The 13632-nt window shown below is 37.3% G+C and overlaps 2 protein-coding genes across 5 annotated transcripts in view; both read right to left on the bottom strand.

The window, feature by feature from the left end:
- The window catches only part of LOC116549981 (B-cell receptor-associated protein 29), a 50367-nt gene extending 47885 nt beyond the window's left edge, over positions 1 to 2482 (bottom strand). The window contains exons 1-2 of one of the 3 annotated variants that reach the window (XM_032275712.1): positions 2373 to 2482; positions 1616 to 1722 (exon numbers count right to left, since the gene is read on the bottom strand). In XM_032275712.1, coding sequence (XP_032131603.1) covers positions 1616 to 1707 — 92 coding nt within the window. In that variant the 5' untranslated portion in view covers positions 1708 to 1722; positions 2373 to 2482. Of the gene's footprint in view, positions 1 to 1615; positions 1723 to 2055; positions 2075 to 2149 lie in introns of those variants that run through there. The other 2 variants (XM_032275711.1, XM_032275713.1) reach the window with 2 other exon arrangements.
- Positions 2483 to 4224: 1742 nt separating this feature from the next.
- Positions 4225 to 13632, bottom strand: part of DUS4L (dihydrouridine synthase 4 like) — a 13334-nt gene continuing 3926 nt past the window's right edge. For both annotated transcript variants that reach the window (XM_032275710.1, XM_032275709.1), the window contains exons 3-7: positions 10559 to 10680; positions 8040 to 8157; positions 6863 to 6985; positions 5583 to 5809; positions 4225 to 4854 (exon numbers count right to left, since the gene is read on the bottom strand). In XM_032275710.1, the coding sequence (XP_032131601.1) occupies positions 4607 to 4854; positions 5583 to 5809; positions 6863 to 6985; positions 8040 to 8157; positions 10559 to 10680 (838 nt within the window). In that variant the 3' untranslated portion in view covers positions 4225 to 4606. The remainder of the gene's footprint in view (positions 4855 to 5582; positions 5810 to 6862; positions 6986 to 8039; positions 8158 to 10558; positions 10681 to 13632) is intronic.

A 13632-nucleotide genomic window follows, 5' to 3' on the forward strand; every position in this document is an offset into this window, starting at 1 on the left:
ATATTTTCTTTAAAGATTATGGTGACACACACATAAAAGATAAAAAGATATCGATAGACACATAGTAAGGACATATTGTAAATGATCTGTGTGCATACATACCGTATTTTCTTTATATTTGTACATGAGAGTATATTTACATATCGTGCATATATACGCACATCTATCTAATAGCTACTTTATCAGGATAGGTAAAATTTTTATATGGCAGGAAGAAAAATATTGATCCATAACTTATAGACCACTTTGATGGAGAAAAGATCAACTAACAATTTTTTCTTCTTTGCAAACCCTTAAGCCTTATCTATAAATTAGATGTTTATAAACAAGATCTTTCTTTCTCTTGAATATATAGGATTCTATCATTGCAAATATTACCAAAAGGCAAAACAGGGTTTTATTGAGTTTGAAACAAAACCTACAGGATGAGAGGCAGCATGATGGAGTAGAAAGAATACTAGACTAAGAGCCAGATTTTTGTCCAGAATCTGTCACTTACCAGCTGGGTAACCTTGGCTACTTGCCCTCCTGGGTCTCAGTACATGATCTACAGAACACGGGTGGTATAGATCAAATATCATAGCCCCTACAGTATGATTCAACTTTTTTCTTCAGTAAGAAAAAAACGTACTGAGCTTAACTTAGCTGATAGACAAGGACAGAAGAGAGCAGAAATCCAGGCAGGTAAGGAGCAAGTTAGGAGTTGTGAAAGACTATCTGGACCCTGAGCTAAGGTAAAACTTTAAGAAGTTTCTCCCAGTCCTGGGATTTTACTATACTTTAGTGGGTTATCTCTAGAATCTCATCTATGAAAGATTTTCTTTTAAGCCAGGAGTATGAACTGGCAAAATGTCTTGCAACATTTTTATTACATGTGTATTTCCCCATTCATACTATCAAATTTCTGGGTCTAAAACCAAATGACTAAAAAGTGGATTATTACATGGGTAAAATGAGCCAGTGCTTGGCTAGAAATACTATACTTGGTTCTTAAAAACCTTAGAAGTTCTTTCACTAAAGAACCAATGCTAATACATGGCTTGATACTTTACACATTCAACACTTTTAATATACATTCATTAATGTTATGAGAAATAAAAAGTAATAAAATTGTCATTAAACAGTAATGAAACTATTTCTTGGTTACATAGGCCAAAACTAAGAATAATTTATTGGCTTTGGTTTTCTAAATTGCTGTTCCAGTGCCTCAATTAAACATTTTTACACCCATACAATACTGTAAACATGATTTATCCATTTATATTTATTTAGTTCATGGCTTCACAGCGCAACAAAAGAAAAGTGAAACCCGAGACAAGGCAGGACAGGTGTTAAATAATCGCTGCTGTATTATATCTGTAATCAACAGAATCAAAAGTACAGGCCCTTTTCCTTTTAGAAGGGAAGAAAAAGTTACTTCACTTGTACACATAACAGAGTTTTATATAAAATGTTATTTTAATATTGTCATTATATGCTACCTAATTTGTTAGGTGAGTTTATTTTCAAAGGCATTCGAAACTTTGTAATCTTCAGAAAACTTTTCCATTTTACATTACACAGTCTAAAGGAGTGATCCAATATTATAACTGTCAAGGATTTGAAGGTTTCCTACCTCTGAGGAGGAATAAAAGGTAGGCAGAAGATTAAAATGAGTCCTATTTCGGCATAAAGAAAGGTTGCCACTGCCGCCCATTGGAGTGTCATTTTTTTTCTTCACACCTAAATGGGGAAACACTTATTTTAATCTTGCTTCCGTTCAAACAAAACCGGGTTCGAGGCCCCGAGGCGCAGCGTTTTTGTTGAGGTGGTGGGCTGTGTCCGACCTTCCCCCACCTGGGGAGGCCGGCACGGACCCCGGCCGGGAACGGGGAAAGGGTGGCCCGGGAGGCCTGTGGCGTCACCTCCCCGGGAGTCCTGTGGAAGTGGCGAGGCGACCCGCTGGCCGCTGCCTCTTCCGCCAGCTTCCCGGCAACAGAAGCCCAACGCCTCCCTCCACCAACGCCCTGCTTCGCGGCCCTCCCGCTCCCGAAGGCGCCGCGGCCAGGGCCGGACCAGGCCAGTTCCGCTAGGTTCTCCAGACCAGGCAGCGGCGCTCTTCCTCCGCGGCCTAGCGCCCCACGGGTCCCCGGGTCGCGGCCGGCCTTACCCGCCGGCGGCCCGCCTCGCTCCCCGCGCTCCTCCGCGGCCGCGGACGCTGCGGACGTCAGACGCAGCGGCCGGGCGCGGGACGGTAGACAGGGCCCCACCCCGCCTCCCGCCCGCGCTCCCGCCCGGGGCCTGTCCCGGCTGAGGTCACAGGCGGCTCGCCCACGTTTATTGGCAATTGTTTTCTAACTGGCGGCAGTCAAAGAAGGAGTCAGACTTTTGACCTGATGCTTGGGGGTCCTAGCGCAGCTTCTTCAAGAGGGCAGGCTTTCCGCTGCTAAGTGCGGCCGGCGTGGGAGGGCGCCTCGCGGGGTCCAGGTCTAAGGAGCCGCGCCGGGCAACGGGGCTGGACTGGCCGGTGCAAATTCAGCAAACGCGCTTTAAGAAGCACTCATTTCCTGTCACATCCTCTCTCGGTGGTGGGAACTGTTTGTGTCCAGAATTAAGGAATATTTAATAAAGGGCCAGGATGAGGTGTCGTGCAGCATTTTGTTCTGGAGAAGGTAGGAGCAACTGTAGTATCACAACATACTCCATAGGTGTTCTGTTCCCATCCGTGGGCTAGGAAGAGGCAGTAAACTTCAGGGTGGTGTTTGCGGACTCGCAGGAAAGTTGGTTATGCTGATATTCTTTCAATTACTATTTTTCAGCTTTTCACATTGTGCATATACATTTAAATTGTTGAGTTTTTTTCAATATTGACAATGTATCAGGAATGTAAATATAAGTACTATCCTGGTGACAATTATCTGGGACATAGTAAACAAAGGCTGAAAATAGATTATTATAGAATATAATGCATTCAAAAACACATTTAAGTTGGTGCTTTTTCCTAATTATCACAAATATTCTTGATCACATGTAACAAAAAAGTAGAAAAAAGACTTTGCACATAAATTAACCAAAAGGAAGGTACTTTTTTGTTTTTGTTTTTTTTTGAGTTGGAGTCTCCCTCTTTCGCCAAGGCTGGATTCTGGTGGCGCAATCTTGGCTCACTGCAGCCTCTGCCTCCCGGGTTCAAGCAATTCTCTCGCCCCAGCCTCCTGAATGGCTGGGATTACAGGGACCTGCCATGACGCCTGGATAATTGTTGTATTTTTTACTAGAGATGGGGTTTCACCATGTTGCCCAGACTGGTCTTGAACTCCTGGACTCCAGTGATCTGCCCGCCTTAGCCTACCAAAGTATTGGTATTACAGGTGTGAGGCACCGTGCCAGGAAGTTCCTTTTAATCAAATGTTAGAACTTCTTGCCCATCCACACTGGTTCCTTCCAAACACGGAGCACATTACTCTAGGGATGATGCTGTGCTCACACCAGTAGGATAATTCAATTCAGAGTTCTGACCATACCAATTTTGTACAGTATTCATAGAAAATGAAAAAGCCAGTTATCTTTAAAAAAATGCATTAACTGAAAAGTGAAAAGAGTACCAAGGAAAAAAGATGGCACCACAGTGCTTATGTTAAAATGGATTCATTCAATATTCCCAAACGTGAATTAAAGTTTTACATAATTATTTCCTTATAACAGTGGCAATATAGAATAATACTTTATGAACTGTTTTCAGTCTGAGATACTTAATTCTTGCAGTGCATGCCCACTGATAACAAAATCTGTTAATAACACTCCCAAACCATGACTTTAAAGTCAATTGCTGGGAGGCATAAAATAACATCAAACACAGAATGTGAAAATTAGGTTTTAAAATTAAAAACAAAACCTAGTTACTATTCTCTAGGAAATATTTCAAGTATATAATCATCTCCAGGTTGGCTACCAAATTTCTTATACTTAATATATGGTGGATTGCAGTTAATTTTATCTTTTTAGGTAGCAGTTATATTTATCAAGCTTTCACTCTTCGGAGGATCTAGAAGTTTTGAAATGTACCAAATGTAATGTCGTTAACCAATTGGAATTTTTAGTAAGTTCTGAGTGCAATTCTACTCAGAATTTTTTGTTCTTTTTCATTTTGGATGGATGTTGATATTTGGACCTGCATACTTTTTTGCAGGTGCACCACCTTTTTGCACCTGCATACTTCTTGTTAACTTACAGATACTATGAGCCATACTTAGTATTAAAATAAATTTTATTTAAAAATGTTAACATGAGAAAACATGACTCCTTTAGGAGAAAATTCCAACTCTACCCATCCCCCAAATATCTCCATAACAGGATTCAGAACAGTATTTGTCAGTGTTTGCCTAGGATGATCAGGATGTTTGAACCACTGGGAGTTTTCTTTAAATTGTAAATTCTGGGTTTACTCCAGATCTACCAAATCAGAATCTATGAGGGAGGGGTGGGGTGCAGGACTGACTTTTACAAAATGCTCCCAGGGATTGTTTTTATACTAACATTTGAGAGCTACTTGTTTAAGGTGCAAAATATAATGTTCTGTTGTTTCACTATAGGTCTAAAAGTATATATTTAAATTATTTGGGAAGTCTAGTCAAATGCCATAATGGTCTGTAAGGTAATCTATGATTGCTGATGTGCTTGACAGAGCATTAAATACTCTTTTTTCCTGCCTTGAAGTTATCTTTTCCATCATGTACATTAAATGTTGGTGGAAACACATGTAAGGAGTCCCGAGTTCAAGAGCAATGTCAACCCAGTCCCAGATGCATTTCAGTGGGGTTTCCTCATATCCAGCAAACATGGCCGGGTTTGCTAAAAGTCCTCTTGCAACCATCACACCTACAAATTAAAACACACCATATTTGTCCATACATTAAGAACCCATGGTTATTAGTTCAAACTCAATGAAGCAAACAGAATATTATTTAAAAAGTATTATTACAAGGTTTTAAAATAACTTTATTACACTAGTATGTTTAATTCAATTACAAAAGAATTAAATTTGGTACCTTTTGTAAACCAGAAAAGCTTAAATGTACTTACTTATAGAAATCTTTATTTTTTAAAGATTTGTTCCTTAAACAATGGGTCTTTAGCTTTTCTTTAGGGTAAATCTAGATTGTCATAAATTGGGCTGCTTAAAGTTCAGTTTATCTGTATTCTCCCACCTAGCAATCATAGGGCTTGGCATGCCAATAATTTATGGTAATAGTGAAACTGCGTAGCAGTTCTGGGGTTCATTTGGTTCTTAGCATTCTTGAGTTCACTTACTCTCATTTCTAGGTGCTTTATTTTACTAGTAGGCTATATGGAAAATTCTTCACTGGTCACTAGATATGATGGTGTCAGAAAAGTAACTGAATTAATCTATCCCAGTTAAGATAATCCGTATTTTTCTAGGTTGAAAAGTTAACATCATTTCAATAAATCACTTAGCTTAACTCAGCTCATTGGGAAAATATGGCTTAATGTTAAAGAAAATGAATAAAAATTGAATTAACATTACTTCCCCACTCTGATTTCTTCCCCTCAATTAAAAGACAAGAATCCAAGTACTTATTTCTTACCATCTGTCCCAGTAATCTGCCACACATTTTCTGCCTCCTTTAAGCTTCTGATATCTCCATTAGCAATTACAGGTATAGACATATTTTCTTTAATTATTTTAATGGAATCATAGTGCACTGGCTGATGTCTTTCTTCAACAGTTCTTCCATGGACTGTAATCCATGAAACTCCTGTTGCTTCAGCCTTTCGACAAAGATCTACAGTTCTTTTAAGGTCATCATGGATCCTACAATTTCAAAATTACATTAATCTGTTCACAGCACACAAATCTTAATGCTAACATTAACTGACTAAACTCATATTTTATCTATTAAATTAGTTAGCTTTGCTATATTATATTATTACTCCATCATTATCAGCAAGGTTTTCTTTAGGGATCAGTTCCTGCCCAAGACCTCAAATTTAGCTGTCTTACTATTGACAACATAGGACAACAAAGAAGTTTTATCGTAGACCTAGTGCTTCTACGTTTTGGCTTTGATAAACAAAAGCGCCATCAAAGTATTGTCATAGATGAATTTAAACCTTAATATTTGCTGTGCATTCTCTCATCCCCAAAGGGAAGAACATAATATTTCATATTGAAATATGTTTTCAGGCTGGGCATGGTGGCTCACTCCTGTAATCCCAGCACTTTGAGAGGCTGAGGCAGGTGGATCACTTGAGGCCAGAAGTTCAAGACTGGCCTGACCAACATGGTGGAACATCCTATCTACTAAAACATACAAAAATCAGTCACGTGTGGTGATGCACACCTGTAATCCCAGCTACTTGAGAAGCTGAGGCACGAGAATCACCTGAACCTGGCAGGCAGAGGTTGCAGTGAGCCAAGATCATGCCACTGCACTTTAGCCTGGGCAGCAGAGTCAGACTCAAAAAAAGAAATATGTTTTCAACTTGTCATGGAAAAATGGATTCCAGGTTTTTCTTTTTATTGTGAAATTTTAGTGCAAATGTTTTTCCTATTTTCTACATGTGGCACCAGGAATGTTTCTTAACATTCATTAAATACTACATGGAAAAAGTAGAAAGTTTGGTGAAATTTATAATAAAGAGATGCTCTAATTTTTGTTAAAAGTACAAACACAAAGTTTTTTTTGAACTATAAATGAAAATTATAGTATATATTCTTTTACTAAATGTCTTATTTCAACATTTCTATACACCAGCAACAAATTTATTTAGGATAGACACTCCCAACAACATCAGACAAAAGGAATAATCTTTTATTTCCTAAGTAACGAATCATCTTATCAATAGATTGTAATATTATCTTTACCTTATTTTAATAGAAACTGAAAATCCAGGGTTTTCCACTTGATTTCTTACTTGTGTCACCATGTCTCGAACAAGCTCCGGCTTGTTTATTAAGCAAGCCCCATAACCTTCTGCCATTGCCCACCTTTATAAAGCAAACACAAGAACAAGTGAATTACAAATAACTGGAAGAGAAGACAAAATTCTGAAAGCACTGAAATGCAAGTGCATCCATTTCTCTAGTCATCTGGAATAGAAGCAGATTTAAAAAATTCATAGACCCAACATTCTAAGTGGATCAATATGAAAGTAGGAAAACATGTTCCCAGATCAAAAAGTACTTAAGAGAAATGGTTTTCAAGGGCAAGTGAGACCATTAAAAGTCATTCAAGCAAAACAGGTTTAAGTATTTGAAGTAATTAATTGCAATTATTTCAGATTTTAAAAATTCCAAATTTGATGTTTATTGTGCATAACAAGAAGTTTTATTAGTCTCAATAGTTGAAAGCTATTTTTGGCTTACAGCATTCCAATACCACTAAACAGCTTATTTAACCCTCCTAATGAGTATACAAATATGTCCAATCTGATTTGGATTACACTATACTTAACAATTTTGCTTTTATTCTTTGGACACATTTTGAATTAATGATAGATAATCTACTATAGTGCCAGTACAGTAGAAATATTATTGTCAAATTAAGTACCTCCTATCAACACCTAGTTACATAAACCCAAGCAAATAACTGTAGTATAGAAAGAAAAGGTGATTTTAATAAGGTATTTTTATAAGAGGAATTAGGAGAAAATGTGGTGATTTCCTAAGTCAAACAATCTGTTTTCAGAGCAAGTATATCTGACAAGACAGTAAAAATACATTTTAGGGATTGCGGAAAACATTAGATTCTCATATAACTACTACGGATGAGATTCAAGGCACAGCCACATAAAAATTCTAGTGGTGAGGGGAGACAAACACCCTTCAAAGGTCTATACATGATTTCAGTCATCAGAAAAGAGCTTTGAATTTATATTCCTAAATTATATTTCCCTGTATTTTCTTCTTTCTTGTTTTGAGCCCTGGTGCTGTAACTCTATTTTCTTTTTAATTTTTGGAAAACTAGAAAGATATTTTACCATGTTCACATAGTTTTTTTTCTAATCTTTTGGAAAATTCTTCCAACTTCTTTGAGCTTTACCTCTGAGGGCAACCACAGTTAATGTCTATTCCATTCGCATAAGGACTGACTATACGAGCAGCATCAGATAAAAGTCTTGCATCGTTAGCAGCAAACTGAACAATCAATGGGCAATCACCTGATAAAATGAATAGCTCAACATTAAAATTCACAGGAAAAAACATACACACACACCCCAAACTTTAATATTCGTACAGGATAAAATAACAGTAGTGATTTTTAGCCTAAGAAGCATCTGTCCAAATAAAAGAACCTTAAGCAATTTAAAATATTTTAAATTAAAAGCAATTTACACTCAGTAAAAAATTTAAACAGTACAAAATTTGATAAACGAAAACTAGTCTAACATTTTTGACAAAACAGATCCTCTTCTGAAAGGTGAGAATTAGTTTACTACATTCCAGAACAAGTTTTGTATACCAAAATTTAAACAAGTGTGAACTTTCTATATATACCACCATGCCTACTGTTCCTTTCTTCCCTGATACATCTGGGAGACATACTCAGGCCTATTTTTTTCTTTATAGTGGGATATTCCACTGTATAGATGGATTATATAGTGTATTTTTACACTGTTTTACATTCTCTGAGTAAATTCATAGGAGTAGAATTGTTAATAGGCATTTAACATATAACATTGTGATAGATTTCACAGAATTATCTTCCAGGGTTTACCAATATAGACATATACCAATATGGATAACAGTTCTTGTTTCCTCACAACTTATCCTACAGTGTATATCCAACATTTGTATATTTTAATTTGTGAGCTCTCTTCATATTCTTTGAATTTTTTCTATATAAAATTTTTCCATTAGTTCCTCCTTTTGTTATAAAACAAAGAAATTAGTATTGCTATGTATCATGTGTTACAAATATTCTTGCCAGTTTTTTGTCTTTCAGTATATTTGTGCTTTTACATATAAAGGTTTAAGTTTTTTTTTTTTTTTTTTTTGAGACGGTCTCACTCTGTTGCCCAGATTGGAGTGCAGTGGCACAGTCTCAGCTCACTGCAACCTCTGCGTTCCAGGTTCAAGTGATTCTCCTGCCTCAGCCTTCCAAGTAGCTAGGATTATAGGTGCCTGCCACCACACACAAAATTTTTGTATTTTTAACACAGACAGGGTTTTGCCATGTTGCCCAGGCTAGTCTTAAACTCCTAACCTCAGGTGATCCACCTGCCTCGGCCTCCCAAAGCACTGGGATTATAGGTGTGAGCCACTGCATCTGGCCTAAAGGTTTCAATTTTAATATAGCCAAATGTATTAAAGCTTCCTAGGTTTTAAAGAATATATTTTTCTTATCCTTGGGTCAGTATTACAAACTCTGTTAGATATATTTCAACATTTCTTTTCAGGAGTACTTGCATGAGATTCACTGGGTGTTTATAAAAATGCAGATTTCTCGGCATCATCCTAGTTGCACTGATTCAAGATTTCTATATCAATCCACTGCTTTACAGGATTATGATGGTTTAGGAGATTTTGATTTATTCTTTATGGAGATGTAAGGTGCTTTTCCTTTTGTAACTCAAGAGAGTTACAGAATTTCAATTTAACAACCATTTATTGGTTGAATATATTTCCAACACAGTACTAGATTCTGAGGATACAAATCAAGCTATTTCTATAGCTACAGCCCTCAAGGAGGCCAGAATCTAGTGGGAGAAACAGGCACGTAGAGCGGAAATCACAATGCAGGAGGATTAAGTGCATCATAAGAGCCTGTGCTTAGGAGGGAGGACGTGAGTAGAGGATGGTTTAAAAAAAAAAAAAAAAGATTCAAGGCTTCAAACATTGAGCTGCATTAAAAAACATAAACTATAGTTTGCCACAGAGAGAGAGGTCTGGCATGAGAAGACAGGGGATGTTCAAGGACTTAAAATAATTTAAGAATTTTTCAGGATAAAGTCAGTGGGTTGTGGGGAGAAACTGAAGGAAGATAAGGCTGCAGAAGATGTATTCAGAGGTCGGATTATGAAAAACTATATATTATCCTCAGGTGCTGAAATTTTAGTCTTGAAGCCAGTAGTTCTCAACCTTTAACAAGCTCAGAATTACCTGGAGGGGTTTTCAAAACACAGATTGCTGGACCACATATCCAGAATTTCTGATTTAGTACACCTGTAAATCTCCATTTCTAACAAGTTTCCAGATAATACTGATGCTGCTGGTCTGGGGATCACACTTTGAGAACAAGAGAAAACTTTACATTTTCAGTAGGTCACTTTGGAAGATAGTTTTGAATGGTACAAGATTAGAGGCAGTGTGACAGGAATCCATTGTAATAGCGCTAGTGAGAAGAGAGGGTTTCAAAGTGACCTTACGCTTTGATATATACACTGATAGTTTACAAGGCATTCAGTAATAACATTAAAAAATACTTATTAAAAACACTAAAGAACTGAAATTTTTAATATAAAATCTCTAAATTGTGTTGTCTCTGATTAGACAAGAGAGTTGAGTTTGTAATAAATTTAAAAAGCTTTACAAAGTCAGTACACTATGGGTTTCACATACCTTGGTTTGTGGTAAATTCACTGTCTCTGGCCTTTATAGATTTGACAAAATCAGCAGCAACTATCATTGGTGTGTAACACAGATCACAACTGTATTTTCTTACTAGTGTCCTAAAAGCCAACCTGTGAGCATATAAAACTTTAATTATGCATTTAGAAATACCACAATCATATTTTTAATTCATTGTTAAATATCAGAAAAAGTTCTACCTATGGGGAGATGGAGTAGATATACCTTTCCCTATTCTTCTTGCTAAGAATTACTAAAAAAACCCTGGATATTATATATAAAACAAACACAAGAAAATTTTGAAAGGTGAAGAAAAGATGGCCAGATAGGCTGAGGACCTGAGGAATGACAGGGTGTTGAGTTCTCTGGGTTTTATTCTTGTCTCAAATATCTTAGACTTGAAGAAGCTGGCTACCTGGAAACAACAATGGATGAGACAAAACCAGATCCAACAAAAGCCTTCTCTAACCAAAGGACCAGGAAAACATTCTGTCTGACCTAGTAAGATAGAAAACTTTTGGACAGTTCTACTCCAGCCAAATACTGTAGAATAAGCTATGGTTTTATCTCCATTAGCAAAGCCCAAGTGGGACTCCTAGATTTCTACCCTCCCAAGGCTGTAACAAGGTACTCCAACATTCTACTGAGATGATGCGTGAGAAGGCCAGGTAAGGATCTGAAACTTTCATCTCTGGTGACAAGCGAGGTCACGCCCAGCCCAGTGATATTAGTGGAGGCCACAAGAGGAGTGTGGAGTTCCATGCCTGCCAGCAGTGATGAAGCACTCTTCTTCCTCCCTGTTTCAACACAGTAAGGAAACTTCTAGTCAGTGCAATAAGGCATGAATAAAGAAACAAAAGGCACATGATGGAAAGGAAGAAATCCAACTGTCCTTATTTGCAGATGACATGGTTGTTCATATAGACTCTCAAGGAATTTACAAAAAAAACTAGAACCAACAAGTAAGTTTAGCAAGTTTGCAGGCTATCAGATCAACAGACAACAATCTCTTTCTATGTGCTAGCAATAAACACATGAACACCCAAAATTAAATATTCTATTACAATTGCTCAAAACATTCTGGTGTCTTACAAAACATGTATAGGACTTGTATGCTGAAAACTACACAATACTGATGACAAAAATAAAACAAAATTTCAATCAATGGAGAGATATATTGTGTTCAGGATGGGGAGATTCAATATAGTAAGGAAGTCAATTCTTCCCAAGTTGATGTATAGGTTTCACACAATTTCAGCAAGATTTTTTGCCGAGATAGACAAGGTCATTCTAAAATTTGTTTGTAAGGCAAGGGAATAGCTTTACATATTGTTTTAGAATAGCTAAAACAATTTTGAAAAAATAAATTTGGAAGAATCAGTCTACCTGATTTTAAGACATATTAAGAGCTATACAGTAAGACTGTGTGGTATGGGTAGGGGAAAAGACACAAGATCAATAGAACAAAACAGAAAATGCTGATTTCTCACAAAGAATTAAATGGAGAAATAGTATTTATTTATTTATTTGAGATGGAGTTTGTTTTTGTCACCCAGGCTGGAGTGTGGTGGCACGATCTCAGCTCACTGCAACCTCCGCCTCCTGGGTTCAAGAGATTTTCCTGCCTCAGCCTCTCAGTAGCTGGAAATACAGGTGTGCACCACCATGCTTAGCTAATTTTTGTATTTTTAGCAGAGACAGGGTTTTACCATGTTGGCCAGGCTGGTCTTGAACTCCTGACCTCAAGTGATCTGCCCACCTTGGCCTCCCAAAGTGCTGAGATTGGGATTTGGTGGTGTGAGCCACCACACCCGGCTGATAGCCTTTCACTAAATGGTGCTGGAGTAATTGGACATCCATAGGTATAAGAAAAAAAAAAAAAAGAACCCCAATCTAAGCCTCACACTTATATAAAAATTTATGCAAAACCAATCATGGACTTAAATGCAAGACATAAAACTATAAAACTTTTAGGGAAAAAAACTTAGGAGAAAATATTCAGCATCTGGAGCTACATAAAGGTTTCTTATACTTGACATCAAAAGCACAATTTACAAAAGGAAAACATTGAAAAATTATAGACGTCCTTAAAATGAAACTTTTGTTCTGCAAAAGATCCTGTTAAGAGGACGAGAAGACAAGTTACATAAACGGAAAAAAATATATGCAAATCACGTATCTGACAAAACAGTGGAACATATATCTACAATATATAAATAACTCTCAGCACTCAATAGAAACAAGAAAACAAAGTGACAAAAACGCTTGAATAGATATTTCTACAAAGACGACATACAAATGGCCAATAAACACACAAAAAGATGTTCAGCATCATTAATCATTAGGGAAATGTAAATTAAAACTGCAATGAGATACCACTTCATACCCATTAGGATGACTATAATTAACAAAACTCTATGAGGATGTAGAGAAATTAAAACTCTTGTGCACTGCTGGTGATAAGGTAACATGGTACAGCTGCTATGGAAAACAGTATAGCAGTTGCTCAAAAAATTAAACATAGAATCAACATATGTTCTAGCAATTCTACTTCTGGGCATATAGCCAAACAGAATTCAAAGTAGGGTCTCAGAGACCTGTTGTGAACCGTGGGTATTTGTATACGCATGATTCATGACAGTACTATTTGCAATAGCCAAAAGGCGGAAATTACCTTGTGTTCTATAAACAGATGAATGGTTATCAACAGATGAATGGATAAACAAAATAGATATAAAATGGAGTATTATTCAGCCTTAAAAATGGAAGGCTTTGAGAGGCCGAGGCGGGCGGATCACGAGGTCCAGAGATCGAGACCATCCTCGCCATGATGAAACCCCGATTCTACAAAAAATACAAAAATTAGCCAGGTGTGGTGGCACGTGCCTGTAGTCCCAGCTACTCAGGGAGGCTGAGGCGGAAGAATCGCTTGAACCCAGGAGGCGGAGGTTGCAGTGAGCCGAGATTGTGCCACTGCACTCCAGCCTGGCGACAGAGCAAGACACTGTCTCAAAAAAACAAAACAAAACAAAACAAAACAAAACAAAACAAAACAAAACAAAACA

Source organism: Sapajus apella, unplaced genomic scaffold, assembly GCF_009761245.1.
Source record: "Sapajus apella isolate SASKATOON/1434 unplaced genomic scaffold, GSC_monkey_1.0 scaffold7, whole genome shotgun sequence".
NCBI classification, from domain to species: domain Eukaryota; kingdom Metazoa; phylum Chordata; class Mammalia; order Primates; family Cebidae; genus Sapajus; species Sapajus apella.